The following is a 22,437-nucleotide window of genomic DNA, read 5'->3' on the forward strand; positions in this document are numbered from 1 at the left end:
GATTTGACTTACTAGACTGTACAACAGCTTGAGTCTGTGCAGAAGTTCCTGATGCTATATTAGTTAGTGCCCAAGCAGCTTCAAACTGTAATGAAGGACTGTTAAAAATAAAATAATCCTTTTAGACATGGAACTACCACCTTAACTTACAAGCCTCAAATCTACACAACCATCTTATGTGGTCTTTCAATTTCACCTTGTTACATTCATCACCAGCTGCCCATCTCTATCTACCTAAGCTTCTCAAACAGTCACTACAAATCTGCTTCTCAAACAGTCACTACAAATCTGCCTTCATGTCCACCAATAGTTGCAGCACTTAGCCAATTATGTCTCTTGACTCCTCCTTTCTCAAAAACATGTAATGAATGGGTCATGACAACTTTACCTCTGGAAATTCCTTGTATAGACAGAGAAACCCATGATCACTGTATGAGCCAAAGTTCTCACATCACTTCAGTACAGCTGTAGCCTCCAGACTAGTCTTAAATCTGGGACCTCCACCTGAGTACACTATACCATTTGGGTTACATTACCAATTATAGCTATTTATAAGCCTGCATAATTCTGCAGTTAAAGTATTATAACTGAGACAGTCATAGAAGACCCAACAAAAAAAGCAAAACTCAAATTCACTCTTCTGAATTGGATTTTAAACAGCAGGCACTGACAATTGACACTAGAAAAGTGGGGTGTTAATACGTACGGACGATAAGAAACAGATCAAGAAAGCTAAAGTTAAGGATGCACAAAAATGAAACTGTGTACATGTGAATGCTGGGGGAAAGAAGTACGGTCTGTACCTCAAATTCTAGGCTTCAGAACTTGGAATTTATTCTACTGAGAAAAGGAGTAAAAACAGGCATAGTCACACACACCTTTAATGCCAGCATTTGGGAGGCAAGTGCATCTTTGTGAATTGGAGGCTAGCCTGGTCTACATAGTGAGCTCCAGGCTAGCCAGGGCTACACAGTGAAGACCCTGTCTCAAAAAGAGAGGAGTGGGGAGATAGACAGACAGAAGAAAGGGTAAGGTAATGGGAAAAAAATGGGGCAGGGGAGTAAAGCCAGGTACAGGCCTGCGACTTTAGACAGAAGCAAGTGGGGGGAAGAGAATTATGGTAAGTTACAGACTGCCTGGCCTACAGAGCCAATTCAAAGTGGCCCACCCAGGCCAATGAACAAAAAGCTAAAAGAGAAGCAATGGCCGGAGATATAGCCCAATGGTGGAGTACTGCCTGCCCTGTATGAGGATCCAGTAGAGGGGTGGGGGGGGGTGGGGGGTTAGAGTCAGAGTCAACAGCATTTAAAATGGATAAAAGAGGTTAAAGGCTGGTATAGGAGAGATCTAGTAAAAAGAAATAACATAGATGGACAGAAGAATATAATGTCAGAAAAAAAACACTGGAGTGGGCAGGCATATAGACAAAAAAAAAAAAAAAAAAAAAAGAAAGAAAAAGAAAAAAAAACCCAAATGAGCCAAAAACTAGGGAATGAAAAGAAAAATCTCTATACAAACACTGAAGAAGTAAGGAAAACAAATGATCAGATATAACAGCAGTGCAGGGGGAAAATATTTACTATATGTCAGAAGGAGCAAATAGAAAATGGACAAGAGCTAACATGATCAGTTCTGGCAGAAGGCAGGGGATGAGAATGTATGAAAGGCAGACTGAGAGTTAGGGAACATTAACAGGACAATGAGACAGGAAGCAACAAATAATACTACTACTCCAAACTGGAAGTGAAAAGAGCTGTTAAGGACTCCTAAGAAAACACTGGAAATGGGGACCGACCATGAATGGGAAAATGGGAAGATACAAAAAATAAAATTGCAAGGCCAAGGAAAGACTTCTAAAGGGTCTGTGGGAAAAAAAGAGATAATGATATAGAAACAGCTGAATGAAGCAAGTAAACAATGCAGAATATTTTGTATAAATTATGTACATTTCCTCACAACCACCTAATTTTTACATATGGAATGCCTGAAGTTCTGGTTGGGTTCAACACCAAATCTAGATTTAGACCAGGGTCTATATGACTCTGAAGTCTACCATGATCTTTTACACGGTAAAAGCTTTCCATGAGAAACCATAAAGTCATTACCTAAAGCACTGACAATTTTCTATTCATACCTTGGGCGATGGCTCTGCAATTATTCATTAGGTTGTTTATATTTCGTCCTATTTTCCTGTTTCTTTCCTAGACATACCCACACAAACCTATGCCAAAGGCTGGAACTAAAAGACACGAGTGGGAGGCCCAGAGCTGGGAACTAAGAACAAAAAGGAGCCTAAGTGGTAGATGTAAGATGGAATTTCATTTTTTAAACAGCTGGAATAAAATTAATCTTTCTTCAAACTCTGCTCTGGAAAATACATAGCAATTTTTTAAGGTGATAAGTATAGGACACATCTTAATCAAAGTATCCCTTGATCCCTAAGAGACTAAGACTTTCCAGACCTCACAGCGCCACTGATAATTCCCCTTGAGATCACTTGAGATGTGTACTTAGCATGCTAGCCCCTAGGAGTTTTGCCTCTTTAAATTTAATTTGCCTTTAAGAGAATGATGTAACCAACCTTACAATGCCTTAGATTGTTCATGCAATCAGCTTTTTCAACCTAAGCTAATGTAAAGCTTTAATCTTAAGTTATGTACTCTTCCACACTCCTGACCCAGAAGTGTGTGTGTGTGTGTGTGTGTGTGTGTGTGTGTGTGTGTTTGTGGTGGTAATCACTTGCTGAAAATATTGACGAGGTTAGAAGCAACCAACCTTACACACACAAATATTCATCATAAATGTTAAAAACAACCTGTGAATACAGCTTGATCATGTGTTTGCAGTACTGTTTGCCTGGGTCCGTTGAATTCCTCATCCCTTTCCCAATGCCATGTTTACTGTGCTGACCAATACAGAGTAAAAGCCCTTTGTTAGGGACAGACACAAGGACAGGAGCAGATTCAGACCCATACAACAGACAGATTACAGATAGGCCAGTAACCACAGTGTACATACAGATGGAAGACACAAGGAGAATAATGAAAATTCAAATTTGGGCTTACTCTTTGTCAAATTAATTTAAAAGGAAGTGGCTTTGTTTTTCACTCCTTCTTGTACCATCAATGCATTTTAGTGTTTACCGAGGTTATCTCAAATGCATTAACAGACACGGTTAAGGCCCTAGAGGTAGAGGGAGTAGGGCAGCTACTGTGGAAACACAAGGTGTTCTTACATACAAAAAGCCCTTAGTGGCAGCACTTATATATCACTATTTTTATTGAGTCAACTAAAAATTTTTTGGACATTTAGCAAAATATCTTTGTTTTAGGCCGTATGTTCTAGAGGCAAAAATAGTATTTGTTTTAAAGAATTCTGGAGTTCAAACCAAGTTAATTCAAACTGATGGCGTTTAATGCACATCCCTGAGAAATGTCTATACACAAATGGAAATGGGGACAGAAGTTTCTAAGATGCCAAGGACTACCTTCTCTTCTGGATAAGAAGAGTGCCCTCCCATGATACAGGACAACTAACCATGACTGGAGTGGTATTAAAGATTACTCAGAGGATCAGTGATCAGTGAGACCGTTCCCAGAGTAAAGAACAGCGACATGGTTCTGGAAACCATTCATGCTGACTAGTCATGAGGCTAATCTATATATAGACTCATAAGCAAACGGTGACTCAAATACTATTTGTGATGTTTAAATACCATCAGAGAGTAAGAAAATTAGATGGAAATGTATGACAATTTAAAAAACATAGGGCTAGGATACAGCTCAGTGGCAGGGTACCTGCTTTAAATGATCAAGGCCTTAGCTTTGTCTATAGTACCTCAAAATGAAAGTAAATCCAAGCTTAGTGAAAACAAATCACCACTTAACCCTTTGGTAAAATAGCAATTTTAAATTTTAAGTTAACTGAAAAAAGTGAGTAGACGGATTCAGACTTACTTATCATCCCTTTCTAGACATTTGACTAGAATCGGTAAAATCCCAGATTTTATTAGGTCATCAATTGGTGGATTTCTGTCACTGGATAACAGTTTCCTATAAAAATAAATATAAGAAATTAATTGCTGTGGCTCTCAAACTGTGATCATAAATATACTATGCCACCCCACTTGTGCATGGTCAGCTACAACACCCGAGGGAGGAAAGTACGGACCAGCTCTTACCTTGCCGCCTGGACAGCACTCAACTGGACTACAGGGTTATCACTTGTGGCATTCTGCAACAACAAGTGTGTATTTCAGAGATTAAAAAAAAAAAAAAAAAACTATTTTAAATCACTTCAGGATGGTAGTATTAAATTAATAACATACCTGCAATATAGCTTCTAGTGTTACATTTTGCTTAAAAAGAAAGAAAGATAGTTCAGCAGAGAATATTAACAAAATTATTTATTAGTCTACCTGGTTATGAATTAATATGCCTTGTAATTATCATTATCTAATTTTTCTTAAATTTAAAATAATGTCTCCTGGCTATGACAAAAAATATTTACAGACACATTATAAAAACGAGGGTAACTTACTGCTTTAAAATCAGCATCAACATCTGAATCTTCTAAGCTTTCTTCTTGGGGAACATTTCTCTTTTTCAGTAAGTGCTCGTCTCTTTTGTTCTGAAAGGTAATAAATAAGTGTTTAAGAGTCCATGAAGGCTGCTGTGAATGAAACTGTCTTTGGTGCCAGAATAACAAGGAACTGGTTTAATTCCACTGCTTGTGTATCATCCCTACCCCCAGTTCATGAAGCATCAAGTGTTCTGACCAACACTGTGAAAGGACTTGGGGTACAGTACTATGTATCAGTTTTCCTCTACCTACTACTAACAGCTGCCTGAAGCAATTTATTAAAAAGACAAGATCTTAAGAATAAATATTAAAAGGAATAGGAATTTATTAAATGTCACATGAATTAGCACCAGTTCAGACTAAACTTTTACTATCTATTACTACTTCTACTATCATTAGAATCATTATTACTAGGGGCATGAGCCACAGTGCATGTGTCAAAGAAATAAGAGAACACTTGGGATTCAGTTCTCTCTTCTCCTCTTTTGGAGTCCAAGAATTGAATGAAGGTGATCAGGCTTGTGCCGCCAATACTTTTACTGACTGGCCATTTTGCCAGCCCAGATTAAACGCTTGCTACCTGAATTTTACAAATGAGAAAGAATCCCATCCTACATTTTATGGCATGTAAATTGTTTGGATTTTTTTTTTTTTTTTTTTTTTGGTTTTTTTTGTTTTGTTTTTGAGACAGGGTTTCTCTGTGTAGCTTTGGTGCCTTTCCTGGAACTCACTCTGTGGCCTCAAACTCACAGAGATTCTCCTGCCTCTGCCTCCCGAGAGCTGGGATTAAAGGTGTGTGCCACCACTGCCTGGCTAATTGTTTAGAATGTTAACTACACTATTTCAAGAATTAATTTAACAGTGACAAAATTTTCAACTTAAAATTTGAATATATGTCAGGTGCCCTATATTTTTGTATGTATTTGATTACAACAGAAAGTTATTTAAAAAGTGTTAATATTCATGGCAAAAATCAAACAGAAAATGAAAACTACATACACATGCGCATAACACCAACTTTTGTTCTGTGTACAAGCCAGCACATTTAAACACAATGGTATCTATATAGTGACTAGCTCAATCCCACTTTTACAACATCATTCTTCCTTAGTAACTACACAAATAACCAATATTAGTTATCTCTTAAGCTACAGTACCTCATAGATGACAAAGCCACTGATATTTATACATCTCAAGTGGCTTCACACAATATATATTAACATATAGTGAAACAATAGTAGATGGTGCTCTTTGGTTTTTGTTTTGTTTTGTTTTGTTTTGTGTGAGGCGGTTACTAGGGACTGAACCCAGGGCTTTACACATGTTAGCCAAGCACTCCACCACTAAGCCATACATGTAGCCCTAGATGGCATTCTTGGCCAGGTGACAAAATGTGCTACCAGCCGTAAAGGACAAATTAACTCTTGTGTGCTCTCTGGTCTGGTGCAGGAAAAAGAAACAATATCCCTTTGGCATTATTCCTAATCAAACTAAACAATTTGTGAAAAATCAGACAAACCCTAATCTATCATTGAATAAAAAAAGCCTATATGCTTCAAAGATTCAGTCACTAAAGATGAGAGAGACTGGGGACCAGTCCCACAACAAAATGCTGTGCCTGATCTTGGATAGGCTTTTTGACTTACAATTTGCAAATTCTGAATTGACTCTATTGATTAGATAATGTAATCCTATGTTAATCTGATAAATGTACTGTCACATAGAAAAGTCTCTTTCTATGGAATATGAGCAGATATACTAAAGGTAATAGGAAATCTTGCTATTATTTGCAGCTGGTTCAAAGAAAAAATGCATGTCTAATATATAGTTAAAGAAAAAATAAAGCAAATATGGAAAAGTGCTAATAATCCAAGGAAGCTAGGTGCCACAGGGTATAGAGTGGTTTTTTTTTATTATTCTTACAATTTTAAGTTTCAGACTACAAATCTGAAATTTGTTTTCCACAAGTTAACAACAAAAATTAATTCCATTTAAAAGTTAAAACAAATTAATTTCCAGCACAACTATCACCCTGGCTAGTTTTTTGTCAACTTGACATAAGCTGGAAGGACTCTCAGTTAAGAAAATACTCCCATAAGATTTATCTGGAGGCAAGTCTGTGGGGCATTGTCTTCACTGATGGTTAATTTAGGAGAGTCCAGATCACTGCTAGCAATGCTACTCCTGGGCTGTGGTCCTGGGTGCTCTAAGAAAACAGGATGAACGAGCCATGAGGGGCAAGCCAGTAAGTAAGCAGCACTCCTCCATGGCCTCTGCTTCAGTTCCTGCCTACTTCCCTACATGACCCTCTACAAACTAGAAGCTGAAATGGACCCTCTTTCCCCAAAGTTGCTTTGGTCATGGTGTTTAGAAACATTAAGAAATTTCTATTCCCCAAACTATTTCAACTCTGATCCCTTCTATTTCCATCCTGGTTACTCCAGCTTCTCATCACCTGAAAAGGTAAGCCTTTTGGGAATCCATCTATCACTCCTACTCTTTCAGGTCTACACATAGATTCCTCATTCTTGGGACAGCACTTGTCATTATAGATAACAATGTGTCTGCTTTGGTAGGTGTACCCGTATCTAGATAGGAAGAACCTTCCTGATATTTTCTTGTTTGGGGGGACAGTATCTTGCTAGTCAGTCCGGACTGGCCTGGAACTTGCTATCCCTATCAAACTGGCCTCAGACTCAGAGAGATATGACTTCTTCTGCCTTCCAAATGCTAGAATAAAGGTGTACGCCACCACACTGGACAGAAAGAATCTTTTATACCTAAAGTGTTACGTTTCTTTTCAATTATGAATGGATATTTAATTTCATTAAATCATGTTCTTTTGTATCAATTTCCCCTTTTCCTCTGCAAATGTGAAATAGTCCATTTTTCATTGTTAGACTACCCTTTTAAATCTAGGACTCAGTTTACTAAGATTTCATTTAGAATTATTCTTCCTCTACCAAGTGGAACTGGCTAACAAGCATATTTTCTGGAACTCTCTCATTGGTGCTCAGGTGATAGTTTTTGTTGTTTCACAAAAGGAGCTGGGAGTCCTCTTTCTTAATCTGAAACCATTTAACAAACTGGAATTACCTGCTTCTTTGAATGTCTGTTGATGCTCACCTATAATACTACTTTTGTTTTGGAAAAAATAAAAGATGGGAAAAATTCCAGTTTTTAGCTACTGATTAATTTGTTTTTAGACCTTATCAGATTTTTCTTATTTTTCTGAATCAGGAGGGGTAATCCACACTCAAACTTCTATTTCACTGAAGTGTAAGCAGTTAGTTGTTAAACTACAAAATCTCCCTTCCCATTCCCAGGCCTGTGTCTGGGCTGACCAGAGGCCAAGCTGTGCAACTTGTCTTGGCAATGGGACATTAAACAAGAAAGCTTGAAAATACTTAGATGTTGGAGACTGTCCTCTCCTGCTGTTATCTCTGAAACCACTATGTGAGCACTGAACAGTAGAGGATGAGGCTATGTGGAGAACATGGCCTCAGCCAACACTGACACACAGATGATGCTAGATCATTAATTACTAACCCAAGAGAAAGGGAGCCCAGAGGCAACCAACTACTCTCAAGCCACACAATGGATAAAATGACTACTGTTTTGTCATGTAGGTTTGGTCTGTTTATGATGTCCCAAATAAATTTCTTGGAGGTTTTTAGAATTAACATTTTTTTTCAACTGAGGTAGTCATTTCTTCTATCTCCAATGCCTAAGACTCTCTCTTCCATGCCTTGCACTCTATTGGTGGGACTTACCTCTGAGGTTTTTGTTTGCTTCCTAAGTTTTTCATTTCCGGTTTTACCTTACTTTTCTTTATTGTTTCCATTTCTACTTTCATGTCTCGAATTGTTTTCACTATTTCATTCCACTGTTTGTGCTTTCACAGAGTTCACTGATTAATTTAGTCACCTCTTTAACATCCTTGAACATGTTCTTAATTGTTATTTTGAAGTCCTTGTGTTGTGCTTCAGTTACATTGCATTTCTTAAGGCCTACTGTAATAGAGTTACTGTGTTCTGGAGGAGGCATATTTCTTGGCCACTAATGTTAGAGTTTCTGCACTGGTGTCTAGGTATCTGAGTTCGGGATGAATGTGATTCCAGGTGTTTATAACTGTTCTTGTCTTTGTTGGGTGGGTGTTCCATTATTGGTTCCCTCTCCAGATCTTAGAACCATGTGGTGCCCTGATAAGGAGTATAAAAGTCCCTGCGAGGGGTGGCCACTGGGGGTCCTGGGTAGAACTTGCTTCTAGGGATTAGGAGCTGAAATGAAGGAATGAAGATGAGACAGGAGGGATGAGAGCGGAATGGGTCAACCTGGAGGAGGAAAGCTGGGTCTGCCACGAGGTTTGGTAGAGTCCTGTAGGAGTGGAGTCAAGGAGGGAGGAATCACCCTTGCAAGCCATCTACTATAGGGTTAGGGGATGAGACTGAAAATTTTTCAATGGATAGAAGGGGAGTGCATATCACCCTATCTACAGGCCAGTATAGCAAGCTTCTCTGTCGGTGGCCAGCTCATAAATAACAACACAGAGACTTAATAATTATGAAGTCTTAGTCTTAGCTCAGGTTTGTTTGAACTAGCTCTTATAACAAATTAACCCATTTATATTAATCTACATTCTGTCATGTGGCGTTACCTCTCTTCCATCTTGTACCTCCTGCTTCCTCTCCTTGTCTGGCTGGCAACTCCACCTTTCTTCTTCCCAGAGTTCTTCTCTCTCTGCCTGGAAGTCCAGCCTATACCTCTTCCTGCCTAGCTCTTGGCCATTCAGCTCTTTATTAAACCAATCACAGCAATATATCTTTACAAAGTATACAAATTCCCACAACAGGCCAACATAGCCATCATGTTCCCAGGTAGAGAGTGCCTCTGGATAGTGGTGGCTCACACAGAGGAACAGGGTGAGGGAAGAAGGCTGGGTCTCCTGTTGAGTTCTACAGAGTCCCCAGGGAATGGAGTCAGGGGAACATAAGACCCTGCAAATGGTCTGCTACAAGGCTGAGGATAAGATTGGGGTGGGGGGGGTTGGAAAGTGGAGATAGGAAGGAGAATGAAGACTGCATACCTGATTTCTAGGCCAGTATGGCCAGAGGATTCCCAGATAAAGAATGCCTCTGGGGCAGAGTAGTGGTCAGCATGCCTTTAGTCCCAGCACTCAGGAGGCAGAGGCAGGCGGATCTCTGTGAGTTCGAGGCCAGCCTGGTCTAGAGAGAGTCCCAACACAGCCAGGGCAACACAGAGAAATCCTGTCCCAAAAAACAAAAACAAAACATGATAAAAATGCCTGTGAGTACTGGAGGTTGACACAAAGGGATGGGGGAATGGAGAGCTCAGAATGAGTATCTGAGGAGTCCCCAGAGAATGGAATGGGAAAGCGGAGTTCAACATTTTTGAACCTATGTTGACCAGGGACACTAGCCTGTTGTTTCCTTTTTTTGCTGTGCCTTTACATGGATGAGTATTAGAGTGATATTGGCTTCTGAGGAGTTTGGGAGTGCTCCTTTTGTTTCTATTCTTTTGAATGGCTTAAGAAAGATTGGCTGGAGATATTCTTTGCAAGACTGACATCAAGTTAGCTGTGAATCCATCTGGCCCTGGACTTTTTTTTTTAAAACCTGGAAGGTTTTTTTAAATTTCGATCTCATTTGTTTTGGGTTTGTTTAGATTGCTGACTTCTTGGTTTAATTTTGGTGGTTCGGGTGAATCTAGAAATTGAAATTTAACCATGTCTTTTAGGTTTTCAAGCTTAATGAAATACAGGTTATTTCACTATAATCTGAATTTCTTTGGTGTCTGTTGTATTTCCTTGTTCCTTTCTGATTCTGTTAACCTGGGCCAATTAAAAGAATTCTTTTGGTTAATTGAGCTAAGGGCCTGTCAATCTTGTTATCTTCTCAAAGAATAACTTAGATTTATTGTTTTGTTTTGTTTCTATTACATATATTAATTTTGGCTGATTTTCAGACTAGTTTTGGATTTGGTTTGTTCTTGTTTTCCACATATCTGAGTTGTATCATTATGTCATTTATTTGTGCTTTTTCTGATTTTTAAATGTAGAAACTTAGAGCTATTACCTGTCTTCATAGGACTGCTTTCAATGTGTCCCAGAGGTTTTTGTGTTGTGTTTTCATTTCTATTTAGTTACGAAAAATTAGTTCTTCCTTGATTCCTTTTTTTTTTTTTTTTTTTTTTTGGTTTTTCGAGACAGGGTTTCTCTGTGTAGCTTTGCGCCTTTTCTGGAACTCACTCTGTTCTGGCTGGCCTCCAACTCACAGAGATCCGTCTGGCTCTGCCTCCCGAGTGCTGGGATTAAAGGCGTGTGCCACCGTCGCCCCGTCGCCCGGCCCTTGATTCCTTCTTTGATTCATTCATTATTCAATAATGAGTTGTTTAATCTCTGTAAGTCTGTGCATTTACCAGAGATCTGTTTGCTAGGTATTTCAAGTTTTATTGCATTGTGGTCAGATAGTTTCAATCTTTTTGAATTTGTAAAATTTGTTGCTTGTTCCATGATGTGGTCTACTCTAAAAAAACCATCTGTGCACTGCTGAACAGAATGCATATTCTTGTTGTTTATGTGAAGTATTCTGTAGATACCTGTTAAGTCCATTTAATGTGTGCTGTCAATAGATTTTTTTTTTAATGAAAAAAATTCACCAGAGTTTGGCACATATGTTAAGGATAATAATGTCTTCTTGGTTAACTGTTTAATTATAATTAAGTATCCCTGATATCCTCATTAGTTTTAATTTGAAGTCTATTTTGTCAGATATTAGGATACATTTGCCTGTTTACTGGTCATATCTAATTGGAGTACATTTGTCCATCCTTTCAATCTACGGTGATGCTTATCTTTAAGGCTATGATGTATAAAAACAGATGGGTGGATTCTGTTTCTTTATCCAGTCAGCCCATGTCTTTTGATGAGAGACTTGAGGCCATTAATATGTAAAGTTATTATTAATGTGTGTATGTTAATTGTAGTCATTGTGTTGCTGATTTTTGATAATTTGTTTCTGTTCTCAGTAGTACTTTGTGTTTTAATAATAGGGTTCTGTATCTTTCCAAGTCTCTCTGCTATGCTCATCCCTCTCTTCAGCCCCAAATACTGTTTCCTGTATTTTCTTGGGTTTATTTAGTTGGATAAAATGTTTTTAGGTGATTATATTATGGGAAAAAATTTTTTGCCTTCAACTATGGCAGATAGTTTTGCTGCCTATAATAGTCTGGGATGTCAACATAGTTTTTTGGACTTGAAATACACTGCTCCAGGCTCTTCCGATTTTCAAAGTTCCACTGAGAGACCAGCTATTATTCTGATGGGTTTTTCACTGTGTATGATTTGTGTGTTTTTCTCTTTCAGCTTTCAATATACTTTCTTTGTTCTGCAAATTTAGTGTTTTAACTATGATATGTATGATATGCCAGAGTGATTTTCAATGCTGATCTTATCTACTTGGGGTGCTGTGTGCTTTTGGTGTCTGTATGGATGGGTCTTTCCTTTGTTTGGAGAAGTTTTCTTCCATGATTTTGTTGAAGTTCTGTTCTTTGTCACTGACCTTGAATTGATTCTTCTCCTTCATCTAGGACTCTAATTCAAAGATTTAATGTTTTCCACATTGTCCTACATTTCCTGTCTGTTCCAACATGTTCTTTTAAATTTTTTTTTCAAATTCCTTGTTTATTTGATCTGGACCCTCTACTTTATCTTCCATTCTTGGTATTCTATCTTCTACAAGTCCTGGTATTCTTTCTTCTACTTGATTCATTTTACTTAAAAGTCTTTCCTTGAGTTATCTAGTAGAGTTATTATATTGTTCAATTCCATCATCATCACAGTTTGAGAACCTTTAATATTTCTATCTCCTTACTGAATTCCATTTTCCAGTCCTGAACTGTTTTTATCATTTCTACCAGCCTTGAATTTGTGTTTTCTTGGGCACCAGTCATTTATTTTCCTTAAGTTCTTTCGCCTTAATTTCACTGAGCCGTTTCTTTCATTATTTTTTAAACTCCTCAAATTCTTTAATAAATTTTAAAGTCTGTGTTCTGGGTTCATCTAGGTAATTCTCATTGGCAAACATTTCTATGAGACTAGTTAAGTTCTGGAAAGACAATATTGGCTTGATCTGTCATATTGTTGGTATTTTTGCAATGAGATATAGGCATGTGGACCTTTTTTGTTTGTTCTGAGTCTAATGTGGACAAGAGCAGGTTGGGGCAGAAAAGAGGATGTGTGGGCAGGTTTGGCTTTGAGGTCAGAAATGGCTTGGGTAGAATGAAGGTAAATGGACAGAGGGGCCTGTGTTGGTGTACAGGATGTGCTTCCTGGTCCATGCCTAGAGTGTGGGTGGCAAGGTTGGGTGTGGTATGAAAAGGGCCGAATCGGGTTAGGGAATAGTTAGGGAGGATCCTGGAAGAAGCCTAGAGTTCAGTGTGGCACAGGCACGTGAGGTCAGCAAGACTCAATTGGCTAGACCCTAGAAAAGGAAATAAGAGTTCTGGCTGGGTGAAGTGGTTGGATTTGGTGCAGAAGGGACTTGAGGGTGGTAGCAGGTAGGACATGTTTAGTTGGAAGCCTAGAAAGTGCTTAAGGCACAGCTGGGGTGGCCAGACTAGGCTAGGGTACTGGATGTGGGAAATGGGCTAGATCTGTTGGGTTAGGGGGAAGGTCTGGATGGAAAGGGCCAGAGAGACTCACCCACAGCTTATCTCTTTAAGGATTATGTTTTCTGTACCCCATTCTTAAGTCTGGCCCTAGATTCTTAATATTTCCTTCATGTTTTTTTCTAGAAGTTTTATACTTGTGTTTCATATTTAAATGTATTATCTGAGTCTGAATTTTTTGCATATAGTGTGATGTCTGGGTTGAGGTTTTTTGTTGTTGTTTTTAAAATTTTATTATTACTATGTGTTTAGATGTTTTTCTTGCATGTATATTTGTGCACCATGTATGTGCCTGGTTCCCAGAGCCCATCTGATGCCCTGGGGCTGGAATTACAGATGGCTGTGATCCACCATGTGGGTGCTGAGACTCAAGATCCTCTATAAGAGCAGCCAGTGCTCTTAACCACTGAATCATCTCTCCAACTTCCTGCAGTGCTGTATGGATGTTCATGGAACCCCTGGATGAGAAGGTTATCCTTCTTCCACTGAAATGGTTTTGTACTGTTATCAAAAATCAACTGGGGACTAAGGTTATAGCTTGGTGGTAGAGACTTAACATGTGCTACCTAGGTTTAATTCATAGAACCATTAAATACATAAATAAGCAAGCAAGCAATCTATTGGGGACCTGCTAATGGATTTAGGTATATTTCAGAGTTTTACCTCTATTCCATGGATCTGTGTACCTGTCCTGATAGCAGTAAAGTGCTGTGGGATGGTCTGTATGTCAAATTGCTCTGATTGGTCAATAAATAAAACACTGATTGGCCAGTGGCCAGGCAGGAAGTAGGTGGGACAGGGAGAGAGGAGAATTCAGAGAAGCAGAAGGCTGAGGCAGAGAGACACTGCCAGCCGCCACCATGACCAGCAGCATGTGAAGACACCAGTAAGCCACCAGCCACGTGGCAAGGTATAGATTTATGGAAATGGATTAATTTAAGATATAAGAACAGTTAGCAAGAAGCCTGCCACGGCCATACAGTTTGTAAGCAATGTAAGTCTCTGTGTTTACTTGGTTGGGTCTGAGCGGCTGTGGGACTGGCGGGTGACAGAGATTTGTCCTAACTGTGGGCAAGTCAAGAAAACTCTAGCTACAGTAAAGTATTGGTTACTATTCACTATATACTATAAGCTTCCATATTGAGCAAACCAATTCCTTCTTTCCTTTTCTTTTCTGTGTTTTTGTTTGTTTTTTGTTTTTGTTTTTGGCCTAGACTGTGTTAGCTATCCAGGAGTACATTTTAAAATAAGCTTTTCTATGTCTATAAGAATTCTTGCAAAGATTTTTTAATAGATAATATATTAAACCAATAGATCAATATGGGATGGCATCTTTACTATGTTGAGGTTTCCAATCTATGAATACAGTATATTTAACTGTTTGCACAACTCTTCCTTCCTTTCATTAGCATGTCATAATTTTCAGTATACAGAACTTGCACATGTTTTTATTATGTATTTATGTGTGTGTGTGTGTGTGTGTGTGTGTGTGTGTGTGTGTGTGTGTGTGTCAGTGCCAGGTGTGGAGGTCAGAGGAGTTGGTTCTCTCCTTTCACCATGTGTGTCCTGAAAAATCAAACTTGGGTCCTCAGACTTGCCAACAAACGCCTTGCCATCTTCCATGTTTTCAGTATTTTCTTTTCTTTGGGGTAACTATAAATGGTATTTTTTTTTTTTTTTTGGTTTTTTCGAGACAGGGTTTCTCTGTGTAGCTTTGCGCCTTTCCTGGAACTCACTTGGTAGCCCAGGCTGGCCTCGAACTCACAAAGATCCGCCTGCCTCTGCCTCCCGAGTGCTGGGATTAAAGGCGTGCGCCACCACCGCCCGGCTTAAATGGTATTTTTTTTAAACCTGCTTCTGCATGTTGCTAGTATATATGGTTTTGATTTTTATGAACTGAACTTTATGCTTATCAAATTCATTTACAGTCTAGATCTTCTAGTATCTTTTTTTTTTTTTCTGAGATCCGTGTTGGGATAATCTTTTTGTACACTGTGTTAAGATGTGTCTCTGTTTAACTTCACCTGCCTAAGGCACCTTTTGACTGATTTAGTAAAGAACTGAATGACCTATATATGCAGGAGAGGATAGGTGGGACATCCGAGAAGAGACAGAAACTCTGAGAAAGAATCTGAGAGGCAGGGATTCACCAGTGAGATTTGGAGGAAGTGAGATGCACAGTGCTGATGAAAGTTACTAGCCACATGGCAAGACGTAAAAATATAAATAGGTTAATTTAAATTTTAAGAGATAGTTGAGAACAAGCCTAAGCTAAGGCCAAGCTTTTATACTTCATAAAGTCTCTGTGTCATTATTCGGGAGCTGTCAGTACAAAGAAAGACCAGTTACAGATAGGGTCTCATATATTCCCAGGCTGACCCTTAAACTTGCTATGTAGCTGAAGATGGCTTTGAATTCCTGATTCTCCTGTCTACAAGTGCTAGGATTACTGGTATGCACTATGACTGGTTTAGTTAGTGCTGAGATACAACGTGGGGCTTCTTACATGCTAGTAAGCACTCTACTACCAACTCATTTACATTCTCAGTCCCAGAAGCCTTAAAGTGAATATTCCACACAGACAGTCCTGTCATATACAAAGCTATCTTTTCTTTCCTTCTCTTCCTTCCTTCGTTCTCTTCTGGCACCGTAGAACTTCCAGCAGTATAATACTTAACAACAGTGAGAATGGATCCTCTTGACTTGTCTCCAAATCTTAGGGGAAAGCTTTCAGTCTTTTATCATTAAGTACAAAGTTTGTGGTTGTTCATCAAATGTGGTAACTCCTCTCAATCCTGATGTGTTTGGTCATTTAACCAGGAATGGGCATTAGATTTTGTAAAATGCTTTGCCCAAACTAATATAACCTTATGGCTTTTCTTGTATACTTTGCTAATATAGAGAAAGGTCAGGGTAAGGTTGTTGAGGTGGTTTAAATAAAAATGTCCCACATAGGCTCATATATTTTAATGCTTATGGAGTGGCACTATTTGAAAAGATTAGGAGATACTGCCTTGTTAGAGTAGGTGTGGTCTTAGTGAAGGAAATGTGTCACTGGGGGTGGGCTTTGAGGTTTCAGAAGCCCAAGCCAGACCCAGTGGTACTCTCTTCTTCCTACTTCATTCTTTGGCCTCTCCAGCATCATGTCTGCCTGCGTGCACCCACACTTCTTGTCATGCTGACAATGTACTAAACCTCTGAAACTGTAAGCAAGCCCCAATTAAATGCTCAGTCATGATGTCTCTTCACAACAATAAAACACCGACTAAGTTGTTTTATTCTGTTCAGGGGTTTTCTAAGACAGATGTCCCACAAACTTAGGCTATCTTGAATTTATGGCAATTCTGTCCCACCTTCCAATCCCAACTGGGATTACAGGTGTGAGCGACCACACCCAGTTCAATATGTAATATTTTGTGTGTAGAGGACACACAATATGTAATATTTTGTATGTGTGTATGCCATGGTGCTCAGGTGGAAGTCAAAGGACAGGTTGAGAGAGCTAGTTCTCTCCTTCCACATACAGGTTCTGGGGATCAAACTCAGGTTGTCAAGTTTGGTGGCAAGTTCCCTTACCTGCTGAGCCACCTCACTGGCCCACAACATGGGAGTATTTAAAAAAAAAAAAAAAAAATTTAAAGTCAAACAACAAACTGAAATAAATACTGAATCTGAGCAGCCAAATGACCTTAACATGTTTCACTTTTAGTTTACCTGACTGATCAATCATTGTAAGTTTAATATAATTTGTCGGAGTGGGGAATACCAGTAACAAGCTTTTTTTTTTTTTTCTTAAAGATTTATTTATTTATTATGTATACAGTGTTTTGTCTGCATGTACACCTGCAGGTCAGAAGAGGGCACCAGATCTCATTATGGATGATTGTAAGCCACCACGTGGGTGCTGGGAATTGAACTCATGACCTCTGGAAGAACAGCCAGTGCTCTTAACCTCTGAGCCATCTCTCCAGCCCCAGCCAGTAACAAGCTTTAAACTGATTCTCAACTTATAAAGCATTATTCCTTGAACACTTACACTAAGACATACTACAGCACAATGGTTGAAAACTTTGTCATTTGTTAGCTAGTGACTTTAGATGGAATACTTTAATTCCTATATAGCTCTGTTCACAATATGACAGAAACCAGAAGTACAGATGTCCGAGGATCATTAGCACAATATCTACACACAGACTTAATAGAGAAGGAAGAGAGTAAAGAGATAAAATAGAAACAAGAGTTCATATATGTTGCTGGAGGGCTTCTCTCCTGGTTCCACCAAGCCCCACAGTCCCACAATCATATAAAATAATAACTCAGATGCTTATATTACTTATAAACTGTATGGCCATGGCAGGCTTATTGCTAACTGTTCTTATATCTTAAATTAACCCATTTCTATAAATCTATACCTTGCCACCTGGCTGGTGGCTTACCGGCGTCTTTACATGCTGCTTGTCCTGGCAGTGGCTGCAGTGTCTCTCCCTCCTTCTTCCTGTTTCCCCAATTCTCCTCTCTCCTTGTCCTGCCTATACTTCCTGTCTGGTCACTGGCCATCAGTGTTTTCTTTATATAGAGCGATATCCACAGCACTTCCCCTTTTCTTCTTTTTTTTTTAAAAAAGGAAGGTTTTAACTTTAACATGGTAAAATTACATATAACAAAACAATTATCGAGCAAGAATTACAGTTACAATATTAAAAAAGATGTCCTATCTATCTTATATTTGTGAGTTTAAGGTTTTATATCTAACTTATCTTTTATCATAACTGAGGAAATTACAACTATCTAGTCTTTAACCACATCAAAGACCTGAGAAGGAACATAATGGTATCTAAGAAATGGTAGATGGATGCAAGCAACTTTCGGGAATCTGTTTTATTTTTGTTAGCTAATATTATTTTCTTCTTGGGTCTCTGAGGGAGTTGAAGATTAGTTAGTTATGGTTGAAGATTAGTTAGTTATAGTTGAAAATTAATTAGGATAGAAAGTGCATTAGATACATCTTGGATTTACCAAAATAGGATAGATAATGGAATTATTTTCTCTGATTTGTCAAATACCTGTTTAGGTATTTATTACTTATATATATTGTATATAGTTATTGTACTTTTGTATATAGTTTTTCTTATGTTAGTTATAACCTTTTGCTTTTTTTTCTTTTTATTAAAATAGAAAGGGGGGAAATGTGGTGGTATTCTAATTGTACTGAAATGTGATTTTAATTGTATGTTAATAAATAAAGTTCCCGGGGTCAGAGCTATTGGAACCATAGACAGAGTATGGGGGGGGGGGGCACACGCCTTTAATCCCATAGATCTCTGCGTGTTCAGGTATACAGCCAGCATTGGAGACATACGCCTTTAAGACCTAGAGGGCTGTACATACAGACAGTGACGAGGCAGTCACGTGTTTGGGTTTACAACCAATGAGAAGGCAGAACAAAAATACTATGAAAAGACATACACACAGGAAGTAGCTCTCTTTCAGGAAGCTAGGAGCACATAGGAGGAAGGGTGAGATTTTAGCTCTGAGCTCTGACCTCTCGGCTTTCTCTTTTACATTGGTTCTGTGTTTCTTATTTAATAAGACGGTTGGTTACAAATAAGACGGTTGGTTACATCTACACATATAAGAGAAGCTAGAGGTCAGGTAACAGTACATATAGACACATTTTCTCTTTAAGACTGAAAATGGCAATTTAATTGAGAAAGGAGTTAAACTAGAAGAAGGATAATTCAAGATATCAAGATCTGAAGTAAATTCCAAATGTATTCATTTTCTTGATTGGCAATTTAAATTATTTGTTTCCTATAAAATAAGTTCACGTAAAGAGACACCATGACCAAAGAAACTCTTACAAAGGAAAACATTTAACTGGGGCTAACCTACAGTTTGGAGGTTTAGTTCATGATCATCATGGCAGGAAGCATGGCAGACATGGTGCTGGAGAGGTAGCTGAGAGTTCTACATCTGGATCAGCAGGCAACAGGAAGAGAGAGCCACTGGGCCTGGCTTGGGCATTTGAAACCCCAAAGCCCACTCCCAGTGACACATTTCCTCCACCAAGGCTACACCTCCTAATGACACTCCCTATTAAAATATGAGTCTATGGGGGCCATTCTTATTCAAACCATCAAAGTGACTCTAAATTCTTTCAAATTAAATAAAAGAAAATAATCTTGACACCACTTGCATTCAGTTAGTAATTAATAAATAAGGTTTCTCCTATTGCAGACATGGGAATAGGGAGGGTACCTACCACACATAGACAAGAGAGGATTAAGAAAATAGTACTTTCCTAAAATGTTGTGGAATTTTAATAATGGCAAAGTGTTTCTCAAAATACCTAGCACCCTTAGTAAAATGGATACTATAATTGTGACTATACACAATTATAACTATTTAATCATGAGTTTGTATTTACTATTAATATTACTGTATGCTTGTGTATGTATATGGACGTGTGTGGGAACGTGTAGATGGAGCATGTGTGAAAATCAGAGGACAACTTGTGGAATGGGTTCTCCTTCCACCCTACCTAGGTTCTCAGGATCAATCACAAGTTGTAAAGCTTGTACAGAGAGTGCCTCTACACATTAAGCCATCTTGGTAACCCTGGTGTGGCGTATGTTGGTTGGTTTTAGGGATAACTGTTTGACCACTGTATTTTCATAATTCAAGTCACACACAATTTTAACACAGAAAAAACAAACAAAAAACACCCCTTGCTCTGTGTACCAGTTTTTTGAGACAGGGTCTCATGTAGCCTACCCTGGCCTTAAATCTGATATGTAGTAGATGACCCTTGCCCTCAGTCTTCCTGCCTCTACCTCCCAGTGTTGAGATCACAGGAGTAGTGTCACAGCCCAGCCAGAACAGTCTCTGAACTGGTTTCTTTAGATGCACACTCCCCTCCTTACCTTCCGGAGTTCAACTGTCACTTCATTTCTGTGTCTTCGCATTGTCTAAAAAGAAAAATAAAGATTACATTAGTATCAAAATATTAGTACTGCTAATATGCAAATTGGTGTCTCTTTTTAGAACCAACTTAAGCTTCTTTCAACCATTTTTTGAGGGTTTATTTATTTTATATGAATGTATGCAATGCCTATAGAGGCACGAAGAAAGCCCTGATCTCCTAGGACTACAGAAGGGTGTGAGCCACCATGTGGGTGCCAGGAATTAAACCTGGATCCTCTGGAAGAGCAGTTAATGCTCTTACCTGAGCCATCTCTTCAGCCCCCCAATTTAATCTTAAAAATTAAAAACTAATCCATGTATTTATTTATTTAATCTGTTTGTTTATTCATATGGGATCTCACTACATAGCCCAGGCTGGTCTTGAATTCAAACTCCTACTTCGCCTTCCTTCCAAGCTCAAGACAGTAAGCATGTGCCACTGCACCTACTTGACCAGTTCTTTTTTAACATGAATTGTAATTAGCAAAAAAACTGACTTTATGCCAGGCAGTGGTGGCACACAGAGATAGGTGGATATCTGTGAGTTCAAGGCCAGTCTAGTCTACAAAGTGAGTTCCAGGATAGCCAGGGCTATGCAGAGAAACCATTCTGTTAGGAGCATGGGAAATTAGAAATACAGACAGTAAACACTATGTTCATGAAGCTCCATAAGGGAACAAAGGTTCTACAGGAACTGGGCCAAAGGTTATTTGGAGAGATTCTGGCTCCATTCTGCCTGTGTCCTGGAAATTTCAGTGAGGGTGAATTCAAAAGTAATGAACTAATTTGTTTGGAGACTGAAACCTCAAGACATCTTAGCATTAAGGCTATTGCATGGATGGCGCTCAATGCCTTTAGCCTGGTTTATATCAAGAATTCTGAACAGAAAAATGTAAAAATGTGCAATTTGATGAGGAGAGAAGTGTTAACCTTAAAAGTGGCAACAGAGCTTTGCCAGAACTGCTACAGATGTTCAGGAGGTCAGAATAGTAAAGAAGAGACTGCACACTGTACTCACACACTAAAAATGGGTTGTCAGGTTTAACACTTGGCTCATGGATTAAGAGTGTTTGCTAATCTTCGAGAGGATGAAAATTTGGTTCCTAGCACACATACTGGGCAATTCATAACCACCTGTAACTCCAGCTCCAAGAAATACAATACCCTCTTCTGGTTTCTGAAGACATTACACATCTATGGTGCCCTAACAGCAATATCCCTTGCATCAAAGGCTCAGCACTGTAAAACTGAAAATCTTTTTGAAAAATTTTATCTGACAGTGGAGTGCCTGAAAAACAAGAACTCTGTAAGAGTTCTCTGCTCAAAAAGTGGCTGCCTAGAGAAGTATATTGCCTGGGTTAAACTATGAAGACATGCAGCCACTACAGCCACAGCAGAACTCGGTGTCCAATTTTGCAGGCATGAAAAATATAAGAGTTCAAGGGTCATGAAGACTTATGACAATGTTTCAGAAGAGGTCAGGCAATGTGTGGCAGGGTCAGATTCACTGCAAGGAGAACCTGTGAGGCTACTGTGTAAAGCTAAGGTAAAGCCTAAATTGCAATGATGACCCCAGCATGCTAGACATGTCAGGACTACAGGATGTCTACAGAGGAAAACTGTAAAGACTGAGTGAAACTGGTCCAAAAAAGAGGCCATGTGTGCAAAGGAGTAGAGCTGTAGAGTGAGGCAACCCAAAGCCCACACAGTGGGACTCATATAAAGGCTCAGATGCCAGACACGGGCTGCTGGGCTTGGCATTCACCCTCTGGATTCAGTTTTTTTTTGGTCTTTCCATTCTAGCTCTCCATTCCTCCCTTTGGAATAGGAGTGTTTATTCTGTGTCACTGTAGACTGAAAATTAATTTCTTTTTAATTCTACCGGGACTCACAGTTAAGAGATTGATTACCTTGAGTCTCAGAAAAGGCTGGATTTTTTAACAAAGCTTAAACTGTAGACTATAGGGGCTTTCAAAGCTGGGCTGAATGCATTTGACCATAAGTCTATGAGAAGCCAGTAGCAGAATATTATGGCTTGAGTATGAAATGTCCCCTAAATCTTATGTGACTCTAAATTCTGTTTGTCACTATTTAACTTTCCAAACAAGTCAGAAGTTGGCAGAATGACTCCTTCGGATTTAAAGACAAAGATGAGTTTTAAAATACTTTTTTATTTTAAAACAAGAGCTGCTAGACTAGGAGTTG

The 22,437-nt window shown here is 38.9% G+C and overlaps 1 protein-coding gene across 1 annotated transcript in view; it reads right to left on the bottom strand.

Moving 5' to 3' along the window:
- Positions 1 to 22,437, bottom strand: part of Kpna3 (karyopherin subunit alpha 3) — an 82,316-nt gene that overhangs the window by 22,913 nt on the left and 36,966 nt on the right. The window contains exons 2-7 of the mRNA XM_076545149.1: positions 20,193 to 20,237; positions 4,540 to 4,629; positions 4,328 to 4,357; positions 4,181 to 4,233; positions 3,957 to 4,052; positions 13 to 98 (exon numbers count right to left, since the gene is read on the bottom strand). Of these exons, the coding sequence (XP_076401264.1) occupies positions 13 to 98; positions 3,957 to 4,052; positions 4,181 to 4,233; positions 4,328 to 4,357; positions 4,540 to 4,629; positions 20,193 to 20,237 (400 nt within the window). The remainder of the gene's footprint in view (positions 1 to 12; positions 99 to 3,956; positions 4,053 to 4,180; positions 4,234 to 4,327; positions 4,358 to 4,539; positions 4,630 to 20,192; positions 20,238 to 22,437) is intronic.

The sequence above is a fragment of the Peromyscus maniculatus genome, chromosome 9, assembly GCF_049852395.1.
Source record: "Peromyscus maniculatus bairdii isolate BWxNUB_F1_BW_parent chromosome 9, HU_Pman_BW_mat_3.1, whole genome shotgun sequence".
Lineage (NCBI taxonomy): Eukaryota > Metazoa > Chordata > Mammalia > Rodentia > Cricetidae > Peromyscus > Peromyscus maniculatus.